Source organism: Astyanax mexicanus, chromosome 20, assembly GCF_023375975.1.
Source record: "Astyanax mexicanus isolate ESR-SI-001 chromosome 20, AstMex3_surface, whole genome shotgun sequence".
Classification (NCBI taxonomy): Eukaryota; Metazoa; Chordata; class Actinopteri; order Characiformes; family Acestrorhamphidae; genus Astyanax; species Astyanax mexicanus.
Genome location: NC_064427.1, coordinates 23017810 through 23033035, shown reverse-complemented (window position 1 = coordinate 23033035; position 15226 = coordinate 23017810). Strand labels below are relative to the sequence as shown.

The window sequence follows — 15226 nt, the reverse complement described above, 5'->3', positions numbered from 1 at the left end:
CACTCAAGTACTGCGTAAATGGGTGCACTTTCAGTGAAGTTTCTCCAGCACTAAGGCTGGGTGCAGCAGCTAACAGCAGCGCTAGCTCAATCGTCATTTAGAGGCGAGTATATCAGACTGTAGTCTGTGTGTTTACTGGGTTAAAACAATCTACGTTTCTCATTGTACCGCTATTGGGCGGCATTTAATTCCTGGACAATGAAACTGAAACACCTGTTATTTTAGTGTGGGAGGTTTCATGGCTAAATTGGAGCAGCCTGGTGGCCAATCTTCATTAATTGCACATTTCAGCAGTAAGAGCAGAGTGTGAAGGTTCAATTAGCAGAATAAGAGCAGAGTTATGCTCAAAATATTGCAATGCACACAACATTATGGGTGACATACCAGAGTTCAAAAAAGGACAAATTGTTGGTTCACATCTTGCTGGTGCATCTCTGACCAAGACAGCAAGTCTTTGTGATGTATCAAGAGCCACAATATCCAGGGTGTCAGCATACCACCAAGAAGGATCAACTACATCCAACAGGATTAACTGTGGACGCTGTAAGAGGAAGCTGTCTGAAAGGGATGTTCGGGTGCTAACCCGGATTGTATCCAAAAAACATAAAACCACGACTGCCCAAATCACGGCAGAATTCAATGTGCACCTCAACGCTCCTGTTTCCACCGGAACTGTCTGTTGGGACAGTAAATTATTGTGGTCTAAAACCAGGTGTTTCAGTTTCATTGTCCAACCCCTATAGGTCAATAATCAAATCACGTTTCATACATTATATGCAGTGTCCAACAAATTATGGAATAAGAGTGAGAGAGTACGTCCAGATATATATAACTGTACACTGGGAGGAAGTTGGATCAAACACAAACCCTGTTCACATTTCAGACAGAAGCCATCTGACCTACTTTAAGAGCTTCATCAGAACACATGCTGGCACTCTTCCCTGAAACCGTCGGGAGCAAATCGGGTGAAGCTTTCTCTCTGAAACAATACACACTGGCACTGCGCCGAGAAAACCATCCTCACAATTCAGCTGAAACACACCTGCAGACACTGAACACTGCTAAACCATGGCGTTACCTGCACGAACTTGTGTATAAATTCTCTATACAAACACTGTGTTTGAGTTCTCAACCCACATTTTTTCATATTAACCCCAGCCTGTCTTTCCTCAACCGAAGGTCTTCATTAGAACTCGGTGGGCAGCTCAGTATTTCTTAGACATTTTCCCTCTAAAAAAAAAGAAGGACTGAAAATGACTGTGTGCTTTAGTACATGTGTTTCAGGATAAGCGTAAAAAAGGAAGAGTTCAAAATAAAACTCAGGTTCAGGGTAAGAACGGATGTGGGAACATGAAGAAGAAGGAAAGATACAACAGAATAGAACAACAGAAGAACGTTTAGATGTTCTGCAGGATCTCTGATTTTGCCATTTATAGATATATTTTGAGTAAAATGAACATTTGTTTTATTCTATAAACTATGGACAACATTTCTTCCAAATTCCAAATTAAAATATTGTCATTTAGAGCACTTATTTGCAAAAAATGAGAAATTGCTGAAATAACAAAAAAATATGCTGATCTTTTAGACGTTAAACAATGCAAAAAAAAGAATAAGTTCATATTCATAATGTTTTAGGGGTTAAAAAATCAATATTTGGTTAAATAACCGTTTTTAATCACAGTTATCATTTTGGGATGTTCTCCTCCACCAGTCTTACACACTGCTTTTGGATACCTTTATGCCACTCCTGGCATAAATGTCTGTTCTTTGTGTTCCTCTCTCTCTGTAATTTTCTGCTTTCTGTTTTATTTTTTGGGGCTTTTTAATTCTTCTCCTTCACTCGTGAGCTCATTAGCTATAGTTATTGTTTTTTTTCTGGACATGAACTAACCAGGATGCTCACAGACAAAGTTTAAAAACATGGCTGCATAAAGTAGCTGTAAAGATATTCTCTAGAATATCAATTGGTTATCTTTCTCAGGGTCATACTTAATACATAATAAGAAAAAATGTGTGTATATGTTTTTAAAACAAGTGTTTTTTCGTATAAAAAAACTGGACTCAAAGTTAAAGAAACTTTAGGTGGGGTAAGGGGACATATTCAGATGGGACAATAAAGAAGATCCCGTTTTTAAAACACTAATTGGGAGAAAAACCCTTAAGAATGAAAAAAGAACCCTGTGACTGGTTAAAAGTTGTAAGAACCTCATTTTAAAGCAGCATCAATGGAAAGAAACAATCCAGAACAGTGAGAATAGGGGAAAAAAAGGGCAGGAAAGTGGGCGTAGCAGACTGACCCGCGGTGGAGTCTCTCGCTCATCCTTGTCCTCGTCACACTCGAACGCCACCTGGGCTCTCTGCTTCCTCTGCTCCTCCCACAGAGTCGGGTTAAAGCTCTCACTGTCTGAATTAGGCACATCTGAGAGAGAGAGAGAGAGAGAGAGAGAGAGAGAGAGAGAGAGAAAGAGAGAGAGAGAGAGAGAACAAAAAAACAACAATTAAAACCCTATATCAACTCACAACACTATAACTCAAATAAATTAAAATGTTCTTTAATTATCTGTAAACACACAGAGCAACCATAACATTATGACCACCACAAAGAAGCTTCATAAGCAGAGTATGCAGAGAAACAGTTACATGACGCCTACATAATGCCTTATAGTGCAAAAAATACAGGTGCTCCTTATGTATGAAATTAACAGGTATTTTTCAGGTATTAAAGTGCAGTAAATCCACTCTGCTGAATTACAGTGTTATACAGGAGTTTCAGTTTAATTCTTCAGTACCGGGGCTGGAGTAGCATTAGCATTAGCCACTAACCACTATTTCCCCTTTCCCCCAGCCTGCAGCCTGCTGCTAACAGCGGCTAGTAATGCTGTAGCAGCATTAGCATTACCCGCTAACCGCGCTAGCTATTTTGTTGATCAGAGGGGAATACAGTGGACTGTCGCCTGTGTGTCTACCGCGTTTCGTGGGATGAACCGCTAGCTAATTTCACTTTGGGTTAACGGAGCATTCAGGGTTTCTCAGTGTAGTGCTGTCGATAGACATAAGTCGCTAACTGCTAGCTGTTAGCTGCTAATGCTAATGCTCCAACCTTACTGCTGGACAAATATTTGGGAATCTAAGCTTGCTGTAAATAAACTGAAGTGTTTTACTCACCTTAATAAACAGTTTTCAGGAAAGAAATCTGTGTAGATTAACATCCAGCACTCGTTTTACTTTAGAAGAAAGTCTCTTTTTTTAATTACAGTTTTGTTGATTTAGCGACAAAACCTGCTGAATTAAAAGTTCTGTATTGTCTCTCTTAAAATGCACCTTTTAATCCAGTGTGCCTTATGTATGAAAATAGATATAATGAAAATGAAAATAGTACGCCTTATAATCTGGTATATCTTATAGTGTGATATGATACAAAGAGTTCTATTTAAAGAGCAGAAGTAAAAAATAATGAAAAATGGAGGTAGAAACAAGAAGGTGATCATGTTATGCTCGACTGCTGGAAAAATCATCAGGCCACGTGGAAATCTCCAGCATGCCCAGTGGGATTTCATCCAGTTCTGACTAAGCTTTCACAGTTTTGGCTTGAGGGTATCTGTGACGCAGCACTTCTGTATCCTGTGTTCTCTGTTCAGCAGTTTCAGACAGGGCAGGAATAACCGTCCAGGACCCCCCCGCCCCCCCTCCGCTCCGGCCGGCTTCAGTGTCAGCGCTGTTTCCTTCTGAGAGGAGTTTTAGATCAAGTTGCTACGCGACGAGTTAAGACTTTTTAATCTCTCCCCCCGGTGGAATTCAGCACGGCTCTCTTTTGTGATTTTCCTCTCAGAGTCGCTTTTGGCTACAATGAAGGGTCTGTGCCTCCACCGAGGAAAACAGCAGAGGCGGAGTCTGAGGCAGGGCAGCGAATGAGCTGCAGGTAACGCTGAATCACTGGAGTGAAATGTTTCCATAGGCAGCTGCAGACTCTATAGTTTACAGTAGAGTACTGCACATCCCTCACATAAACCTACCCTTACCTGTGTGATTTAATGTTTGATTTTAAAATGACAAAAAATCTAAAAATTTTCGCATATTACTGTGTTTAATCACAGGATTAAATATGACGTTTGACATTGTCAATCTAAAGAAGATCTAATCAATAGGAAATCTTGTGTTCTCTCAGGCCTCCGTCAACTGATGGCAAGCTACATGAGCGGGATTCAAACCAGTGAACTCCCGATCACAGTGGCATCGCTTTAGACTGTGGTTGGTCCCATGTAGCTTGTTCTAACACGGTAAAAATGCAGACTACAGCCCAATATAGCTAGCGCTGCGGTTAGCGGCTTATGCTAATAGTGCTCCAGTCTTGGTGCTGGAGAAACTTCACTAAAACTCATGTTTAATGCTATAGCAGAGTGGCTTTAATGTTTCTTAATGATAATGTCTGGTAGAATTCAAACAAAGGTGCACTGTCTGTTTTGAGGAAAATTAAAAGGTTTTCAGCATCTTATAGTTCGACAAATATGGAACTAGATTTTTGAGATTTTGAAATTGCTTCCTTAAGCTCAAATCAACAGAACTTTAAATATGAAAAATCTCATGAATATCATGAAGTGCACCCCTGCCAGATAAAACTGCAAGACCGTTCAGAAGACTTCCACGAGAGAACAAAGCTAAAACAGTCGGTATCATTCTTCTGATGTTAAAAAATGTAATTCGTCGTAATTGCATGAGTCCACGGTTGCATGGCAACAACTGAAGTGAACAAGCACTTTAGAACAGGAAGCAGAGAGTGGTGAAGATTCCTGAAGACATTAGGATTGAAGGACTTTAACTCCTTAAACCCTGTAGACAGTCTCACTCTCATAAATTCAACTAAATCAACTTCACAGACCCTATAATACAACCCTGAGGGACTCTACAGTATATACCTGTTACCAAATACAACTCTGAGGAAAAAAAATTAAGAGACCACTTATCAGTTTATCTGATTTTGCTATTTATAGGTTTATGTTTGAGTAAAATGAACATTGTTGTTTTATTCTATAAACTACAGACAACATTTCTCCCAAATTCCAAATAATAATAGTCATTAAGAGCATTTATTTGTTGAAAATGAGAAATGGCTGAAATAAAAAAAAATGATGCAGAGCTTTCAGACCTCAAATGATGCAAAGAAAACAAGTTCATATTCATAAAGTTTTAAGAGTTCAGAATTCAATATTTGGTGGAATAACCCTGGTTTTTAATCACAGTTTTCATGCATCCTGGCATCATTTTCTTCTCCACCAGTCTTACACCCTGCTTTTGGATTACTTTATGCCTTAACCCCTGGTGCAAAAATTAAAGCAGTTCAGCTTGTTTTAATGGCTTGTGAGCATCAGTTTTCCTCTTGATTATATTCCAGAGGTTTTCAATTTGGTAAAATCAAAGAAACTCGTCATTTTTAAGTGGTTTAATAACATAGCTGTAATTCATAGTCATTTCTTCACTATGAATAATAAGATTAGCTCTCTACATCCACATATAACATGGCCTTGGTCTACAACCTTATCTGAATCTCAGCCTCTAGAACTGTACTAGTTCTATTTGTATTTTTAGTACCTTGTTATAGAACCTGAATCACAGTCAATGTAGCAGAACTGAAAACGTCTTAATTCTCCTCAGTTCTAGATCGAGTACTCACATTCTTCAGCTCGGCTCTGCTGTGGGAACATGTAGTTGGTGAGGACCGTTTTGTGCGTCTCTGGATCCTCCTCCTTCTGCAGGGGGATGAGGGGCTTGGACTGCAGGGAAATACAGAATTGGATCATTATCTAACACAAAGCAATTCCACTGATGGGTCACAGTAGAAAAGAGATAGCAGTGCATATATATATGCTGTAAATAATGATGAGAGGAGATGAAGATGAGATTTGAACAAATGAGCTTTTTAAAAGGGTTTGAGAAGATTGGTGTACATGTTGACAGACACACAGGGAGCTGTTGGAAACTCTCCCTTAACACATTTCTTCATTACAGTGGGAGATTATGCAGTAACGATTCCCTGTAATGGCCTGGCTAAACATTAACACCCACCAGAATTGATTAACTAATAATCACAGTGAGGTCACTGAGGCCACCCTCATCTTCACACATTCAGTGACTCTGATCTGCGAGTGACTCATGTGTCCCAGTGTGACCGTATGTGAGGGTGTGTGAGGGTGTGTGTGTGTGTGTGTGTGAACTTGCTTGAAGTCCATTTTGAGGACCAAAATGGCCTAAATATGATAATTTCAAATGATTGAAATTATTAGGGCTTTAAGCTTTAACCTCACGTGAGTAAGTAAAATTTATTTATATAGCACTTATCACAGACAACAGTCACCAAGTGCTTTACAAAGTAAATCATCCTACAAAGTTTAAAATGAACAAACATGACAAACATGAGCATAATGCATGAGCCAAACATTTTCACAATAGCACTTATAAGCACTATACTTCTGGATCAGGGTGCTTTATTTAGGGTTTAGTACATTTGGTGCAGTGTGAAAGCTGTTTTTTGGGCTTGGGAGCAATCCAAAGTACTAATGTCTGGGCCTACTGAAAACTGTAGTCTGGGGTTCAGTTTAATCTTTAAGTAAACTCCGGTGTGAAAGCTATCCGCTCCCTGTGCCATGTGTAAGGTTGTGCAGTTCCGGTACCTCCCATTTCTATCAGTATATAGTAATAAAACCACACTGTGATAGGACTGGAGCGAGGGTATTGTAATAAGCTCAGCTTTGTGGAGTGTGTGAAGGTAGAATGAGCATGGTAATAAATGCTTGTCTCGCACTGCCTGCATGGAGAAACATCTATATGTACTAGAATAGCTGCTGGTGTGGAGGAGGTGCCCATAGAATCCGAAATTCTTTAAATCAGGGGTTCTTAACCTGGGGGTTGCGACATATTTCCAGTAGGGACTCCAGTAGGGTATTCTCAGCTAAATTTGCATCAAATCAGATTTAGATTTAGGCGCAAAATGAATCAAACCAACTAATTCTCAAATCCCGAATGTGTGCATCTTAACAGAATACAGAGTATTCTCTACGTCATGTTGCAACGTTTTGATTCTTGACACAAGAAGTAGATACACAGCGCTGTCTCTGTGTCTGTGTGAGTGACAGACTGCTGCTGTCCGAGAAGCGTGAGAGAGAGGGGGAGCACGAGGAGCATACAAGAGGTACCCGAATGGCCTCCATCCACATGGCTGGGCACGTGCTTTTAAACATGTGTTACATGTGGAAAGCTGTGCACCTCAGTCCAGCACAGTTTGCAGTGCAGATATGTCCAGTTACAGCTCAATTCACTTTTAATCCCAGAAAAACGCCCAGGAAAACGCTGATTAAAAATTTTAAGTGCTCTGCGCTGACTCAGCTCTTGATTGGTCCGGATGCAACGCAGTGCACGGGCGGGGGCAAGGCTGGTGATTGTTTAATATATTGCAATATATATCGTCGAAAAAAAAAAGCATTTGCAGCCCTACTACAGAAGCCACTGCTGCCAGGAATTGCTGTACCTCACCTGCAATAATAATAAAGTAGGTGGAGTCAAATGCCCACAGAGCCCTGTCTAAAGCATCACACCTGCTCCACCGGTTCGTCTACTTTCCACAGCACACAGCACTTCCTGGTGCCTCCACCTCCCCCTAGGTACGCTACATTACTTTCCTATCAAAATTAACCGGAATGCCCGTCCTTAGTTTCCATAGGAATTCACTGCTTATAAGAAGAAGCGCTCTTCCAGAGAAGTGTCACCTTTTTGTTTCCACAGAAAAATCAGCCTTAGACTCATTTTAAAAACATACCAGAAGAGTCTGGCGGATCTGTGTGTCCCTCAGTCACTTTACAGACTGTCAGGAAGTGTGTTTTACTGCAGGTGATCTCAGAGGGGTCAGTTTAGCTGCTGTATAAGTGTAGAGAGTTGAGATCATGCCAGCAGTGACAGCAGCAGCAGCAGAAAGTACAGCAGATACAGCAACATACGGCAGATCTTTCCTACTAAATCAGGGCTCCCCTGTGTGAGAGACTGTGTGGGAGTGTGTGTGAGGGAGAGGCAGGGCACAGGGGAGTGTGTGTGTGTGTGATTGAGAGATAGAGAGAGAGATGTGAGAGATGGAGTGTATGTGAGTAATGTTGTATGGGTGGGAGTGTGTGTATGTATGTGTGTAAGAGAGACAGAGAGTCTGGCTGAAGTTTGTGTGCGTGTGGGGAGGGAAAATATATATATATATATATATATATATATATATATATATATATATATATATAAGTATGTGTGTGTGTGTGTGTGTGTGTGGGAGTAAAGGGGAATCGTTATATCCTCCAATCATTAGTCAGAGGCTGTATGGTCACTTTTGCAGTGATTACTCAGACATTCAATTACTGCACTCCCACTCCCACAAACACATATATATATATACTCACGCATACACATATACACACACACACACACACACACACACACACACACACACTCAGCCCTAGTTGAAGGTGTGTCCATTCAACGTGAAACAAAGAAGAAAAAAAGACACTTCATGGACAAAAGTACTAGAAAACCTGCTCATTTAAAGTTTTATAAGGCTCACTATCAATAAACTAAAATCTAATTTCTCCTCTATTTTCATACATAAGCTCCACCGGATTATAAAAAGCATTTTAAGAGACATTATAAGGAATTTCAATTTCAGCAGGTTTAGCCACTGGATGGTGGTGGTGGTGGGGAGTTTGCAAACTAAGTTAAGTAAAGCTAAGCTAAGTAAACAAAACTGTAATAATAACAATAATAATAAAAACATTAGTTAAATTTAAAGTTTAGAGTTATTCTACACAGATTTCTCTCCTGGAAACTGTTTATTTGGGTGAGTAAAGTGCTTCTGTTTATTTACAGTAAGCTTAGATAGCCAGATTTCTCCAGCACTAAGCACGTTGGAGCATTAATATTAGCATTAGCGGCTAACCGCTAGCAGTTTGACGCTTGTTTTAACACAACAAACACGCAGACTACAGGCCGATAACACTCACATCTGAGCGGAGAAAGAGCTAGTACTGTGAGATATATTTACTAAGGTCAGGATGTATCCTCATCACTTCAAAAGAATTGGATGGAGCTTCATTATTCCTCTGATGCTCCACGACCTCAACTAAAGTTGGATTTTAATTCCCTTCCCTCTACCTCATACCTACAGTGCTTATCTGCTCAAGAGTCCTAATTTATTGGCAATACTTTTAAACCAAGGGGTTCGGCAAGCTGCGTAATGTTGTGTCCATTTGCACAGTGTCCAAAAATACCCTTTTCTACTATGATAGTGGAGGTGGTAAATTACTTTTACCCATTGTAATGGTTAGTGAACCTTACTGAAGCATATTGATTACTTGTTCACCAGAAAAATAGCCACCTCACTTGCTTACGTTGCTGCAGCACACTGTTTGCATGCTGTTGTGTTCAATTCCACACAGATTACTGTGATGTGCCACACAGTTCAAATAAGAAAATACTGGCTGAAGCTCTGCTGACAAGAGCTGCCAGTGATTAAAACACTTAAAACTACCATAATATAATATAATATAATCCTTAATGGTCCTTTACCTGCAAAAACAATACTGACTGTATGAAAAAAATGTACTGTAAGAGAATTCTGCCTATAGCCCAGCGCTGGTGTAAATAATAAAGCTTATATGTAGATGACGTAATGGAAAGGCGAGATGAGAAAGGAGCTGTTTTGAAGGGACTAAAGTGACTTTCACAAAACTGCTGTAAAGATAAATGGCAGCCCGGCTCTCGATTACCGCCCACGCACTGCCTGCCCTTTCTATTACTTCTCTACATCTGACAGATGAGTGTGCGGCAGGCTGACAGATTAGCCTAACGCAAACTGCAAGGTGTTACAACACACATCACTGCGAGCACAGATTACACAGCGTCTGAGCCGCTGAGTCTGACTGTTGAGTCTTTTAATCTTTGGGGCTATGGTACAGCAGACGTCAAAGTGTCCAAAAACTTCTGGCAGCATTGTTTTTAATTAAAGTGCTGACATTTGGCACTGAAGGGACGTGCCTGTCTATAACTTCCAGCACTATCCAGGGTCTCTGAGCTCCACTCAGCACTTTGGAGTTTGGAAGCACATTAACTCTAAAGGATCATTACGATACAGAGCCTACAGAGGAATGTATTACTTTATTACTGCTGATATTACTGAGCTCCCTAAAAAAAAAAAAAAAAAAAAAAAAAAATGTAAACTTTACACTTTCAAGTGTGAAATGGACGTGAGTGTGAGTGGTCGAGCAATTTAAAGAGCTCGGGAGCTCACTGGTTCAAATCCCGGTCATGCAGCTTGCCATCAGCTGCCAGAGCTCTGAGAGAGCACAATTGGCCTTGCTCTCTCTCTGGGTGGGTAGATAGCGCTCTTTCCCTTATCACTCCAAAGGGTGATGTGGATCAGCACAAGGCTTGCGCCTGTGAGCTGATGTATCAAAACAGAGTCTCTGCGCCTTCCTCTGAGTGCGCTGTGATGCTACTCGGTTCAAAAAGAGGCGGACTCTGACATGTGCTAGTATTCACCCTCCTTGTGTTGTGGCATCACTAGTGATAGGGGGGATATACAGCTGACTAACAGCCTAACGGGTGAGACTTTCGGCCTAGCTAAATTCAGAAGAAAACGGGAGAACATTAAAAACTAAATCTTTGAAGAAAGAAAAGTGTGAAATGGCCACAGACTTCAGAGATTGATGTTTTTTTTTTTCCCCAAGATTTAACCTGAAATCTGCAGATTATGGCAGATTATAAAAGTAGAGACTCATCTATCAGCTCCCAGATTAAGTTGTAAAGCTTAGTTCAGACATTTAATATACAATACATTATAATATATAACACATATATATTACATTTGTATGTGAATGTTAAAAGGAATAAAAAAAAGAAGAAGTTTAATGTGCTGTTTCCCTGATTTCCGTCAATGTTTACTGTTTAATGTTATACATATATAATATAATATAATAATATAATATAAAATCCGGAAGCTGAATTTCTCATTTGGAATCTCATAGGTTCCTCATTTTAAACATAGTTCTTTATGAAACCAAAACTGTTTCTTTAATGGTAGAGTATGACTTGGATTAAAAATGAACGTACCTTTATGCGGCCGGTCTTGTTTGTGGAAAGCAGCTGTTTGTTTTCCATTTACTTTACTTATATTTGTTTAACCCAGGATTTTTTACCAATGGATATAAATTACATTTACATTTGTTTAAGTTAACTTGAGTTATTTACATTATTACATACATTTTAAACAGAGAAGCATCACAGCATGTTCTGAGACTGAAGCTACTGCTCACCTGGTTCTCAGAGAGCCACATAGCGGTCATCTGATTGAGTTTGGTGAAACTGTAGGGAAGGTTCTTCAGCCTGAGAACAAGAGGAAAAAAAAAACGAGAAGATCAGCATCAAACAATGGAAACACTTCAATAGTACAAGCAAAGTCATCCTATACAACAACTGTGATTTTTCCTGCTCTCTCGCTCTCTCTCGCTCGCTCGCTCTCTGCTGGATTGAAAAATGAGCGAATAGCTCAGGTAAGGTCTTTTCCTCTCAGCAGGAATTCTGGCTTTGCCACTAAATTGCATTGTCTGCTGAGTCATGGCCAAACCACAGGCTGCTGGCTGCCCACTATAGCCATGAATAACGTCCCAATTTCTACCTGAATCAAAAGGTCTCTCCGGCCTAACTGCTTTAAAATCCGAGCCGTAAAACTGCAGAGGGGACATTAACCTGCTTTCATTTCATTATCAATGAACAGGAGGAAACCGGGTCTAAAAATACACAGCTAAAAGTAGCGGTGTCAATTGATAAAAAAATAAAATATTCTGTGATTGAATACGATTCTAATCACACTTCTTCTTCTTAAGACTTAAACATTTAGTAACAGATTATTTAAATGTAATTCAACGTATGAATGAAAGCATCAGAAGTGTCAATCCCTTAAATATATTTTAAATAAGTTATTATATTATAATATTCTGAGGTTAATCACAATAAAAATCATCATAAAAAAAAACAAACAACAAAAAAAAAACTATATGCTGGTATTTCTCTGTATTTGTCTGGAAAGAAGACAAAAATAACTGTGTAAGGCTCCAAGTGGTCTAGTGGTCTAAAGCACTGCCACTATGATCAAGAGATTGCTGGTTCGAATCCCGGTCATGCAGCTTGCCACCAGCTGCCGGAGCCCTAAGAGAGCACAATTAGCCTTGTTTTCTCTGGGTGGGTACAGTAGATGGCGCTCTTTCCCCTCATTACTCCAAAGGGTGATGTTGATCAGCACAAAGCGTCCGTGAGCTGATGTGTCGGAACTGAGTCGCTGCGCTTTCTTCCGAGAGCACTGTGCTGTGATGCTTCTCGGTAATGCTGCATCAGCAGCAGCTGGAAAAGAGGCGGAGTCTGACTTCACATGTATCGGAGGAGGTGTGTATGTCCTAATGTGTGGGGTGGGTAATTGGCCATGTAAATTGGGGAATAATGGGAGTTAAAAAATAAAACTTATTTAATTAGAATATCTGAGTATTTTTAGTGCTTTTTATAGCAGAATTGTTTAATGTGCTGAGTAAAAGTTTAATGGAGAGCTTTAGGAGGGAAAACAGGAGAGAGTGAGAGAGCAAGAAACAGCAACAGGTAGTGAGAGTTAGTTATGAGATTTAATCCACATTTCAAAATGAATAAAAAGTAATAGTTACCATCTGTTCACCAACAGTAGCAACTCTAAGTTTACGTAGTTATAGATTTCCTAATTAATTACATCCATTAACATATTAACACTGACAGATCTACTAAAAAGGCACTTGGGAAAAACACACAAATAGATTTAAGACATGGACCGGGCTCTACAGTAATGTATGCAAAGAACCGTGAATTTTAGCAATCTGGAACAAACAAAAATGAGGAACAGCTGTTCGTTATCCTCCACTGTCCAACAGAAGAAAGCTCCAGCACCAGTGCAGCGAAATGCCTGAAGGTGGGCCAAATATAGCTCTGCTATGGGATATGCTTCAATTCAAAATCCATACCAGAGAGGATCAGGTTTAACAAGGCTTGGATAACAGTGTTATAAGGATGCTAGAGTGCATTATATCTCAAACCACAACAAATCTTAACCCCCCACTCCTGAGACAGTATATGAATGCATCCTGCAGTCTATATTTAAAGGCTCTATAGATTTTTGCAGAAAACCCAGCAGCACACACAACTGCCCACCAGCACACACAACTGCCCACCAGCACACACAACTGCCCACCTGCACACACAACTGCCCACCTGCACACACAACTGCCCACCTGCACACACAACTGCCCACCTGCACACACAACTGCCCACCAGCATACATTACTGCCCACCAGCACACACAACTGCCCACCAGCATACATTACTGCCCACCAGCACACACAACTGCCCACCAGCATACATTACTGCCCACCAGCATACATTACTGCCCACCAGCATACATTACTGCCCACCAGCACACACAACTGCCCACCAGCATACATTACTGCCCACCAGCACACACAACTGCCCACCAGCATACATTACTGCCCACCAGCACACACAACTGCCCACCAGCATACATTACTGCCCACCAGCACACACAACTGCCCACCAGCACACATAACTGCCCACTATAACCACTCACTGAGGGAGTATGGCTAATGTACTGGTTGTTTACCTGATTAAAGCTTATACTCTTATATTAAATCAGTAAATTAATTATTACTGAATTGAGAATAAACTGAAGATACAATGACTACATACAGTGCTGTGAAAATTCACTCTATTTTGGTCACACTGAAATCATTTCAGGACATCCTACTAATTTTAATAAAAAGATAAAATATGAAATGGCCGTTCCCACCTTCAGAATTTTCATATTTTTGTTGCTACATTAAGTTAACTTTAGATATAACATATCTAAAACACATAATTATGACTGGGTGTGGTTAGTTATCCTTAAATCTATGGAACTTTTGTGGGTTTCTTTGACGTTTCTAGCTGGTTCCCATTATAGTGACTATAGTCCATTGTGGTTCCCTTTTTTTTTTTTTTTTACAATGTACAGGTGCATCTCAAAAAATTAAAATATCATTGAAAAGTTTTACAGCAGAAGGAAGCATGAAGTGCTGTAAGAGTTTGTGGGAAAACAAAACTGCACTGACTTTAGACTTGATAATAAAACACAGTGGATCAACACCAGCAGATCACATGTCTCAAACCATCACCGATTGGTGGAAACTTCACACTAGACCTAAAGCAGTTTGGACTGTGTGTCTCTCCACTCTTCCTCCAGACTCTGATCCCTTGATTTACAAATTAAATTCTTTAAAATTTACTGATGGTCAGTGATGGTTTGGAGAACATGTCATCTGCTGGTGCTGATCCACTGTGTTTTACTATTAAGTCTAAAGTCAGTGCAGTGTTTTCCCACAAAATCTTACAACACTTCATGCTTCCCTCTGTGGACAACTTTTATAAAGATGTGGATTTTATTTTCCAGCAGGACTTGGCACACTGCCCACACTGCCAGTCCTTTATATAATATTATAATTTTATAAAACACTGATTTTCAAATTTTTTGATTGATTCGATTTGGTTCAATGATATTCACATTTTTTTTAGATGCACCTGTAAATCTGTCAGCTGTTAATGAAATGATGATCAAGCCAATAAAAGAGCTTATCATACAAGAGTACACCCCAGACTTTTTTGTTGTGAGATACTGTAACTAAGTTATGAAAGTTATTACACAGCTATTACACAGTGTGGATTTATACAATGTTATATAAAAGATTATTTGCTTTAAAACATTTCTGAAGCATCAAGGACATTCAGTCAGACCACAAGTGAGCGCTTTGAAGGGCTTTGAGTGCGAGTGTGTGTGGTTTAGTGAGAGTGTGTGTGTGTGTGTGTGTGTGTGCGTGAGAGTGAGTGTGTGTTAGAGAAGACTCACTTGTTGTCGCTGAGATTGACGACCTTGAGTTTCTGCATGTCGCCCATCTCCTCCGGCAGAGACTCCAGCTTGTTGGAGTGCAGGAACAGAACGGTGGCATTCTTCCAGCAGCCCATCTGTCCAACACAAACACACACACACACACACACCAACACACAAACTTTACCAGAGGCAAAGGCAATGCAACCCTGATAACCCCTGAAGCTTCAATCCGATCTCTTTGATCAGTAACCA

General features: G+C 40.1%; 1 protein-coding gene across 2 annotated transcripts in view; it reads right to left on the bottom strand.

The window, feature by feature from the left end:
• Nucleotides 1–15226, bottom strand: part of erbin (erbb2 interacting protein) — a 142160-nt gene that overhangs the window by 24121 nt on the left and 102813 nt on the right. For both annotated transcript variants that reach the window (XM_049468353.1, XM_049468354.1), the window contains exons 13-16: nucleotides 14993–15108; nucleotides 11337–11406; nucleotides 5672–5771; nucleotides 2301–2422 (exon numbers count right to left, since the gene is read on the bottom strand). In XM_049468353.1, the coding sequence (XP_049324310.1) occupies nucleotides 2301–2422; nucleotides 5672–5771; nucleotides 11337–11406; nucleotides 14993–15108 (408 nt within the window). The remainder of the gene's footprint in view (nucleotides 1–2300; nucleotides 2423–5671; nucleotides 5772–11336; nucleotides 11407–14992; nucleotides 15109–15226) is intronic.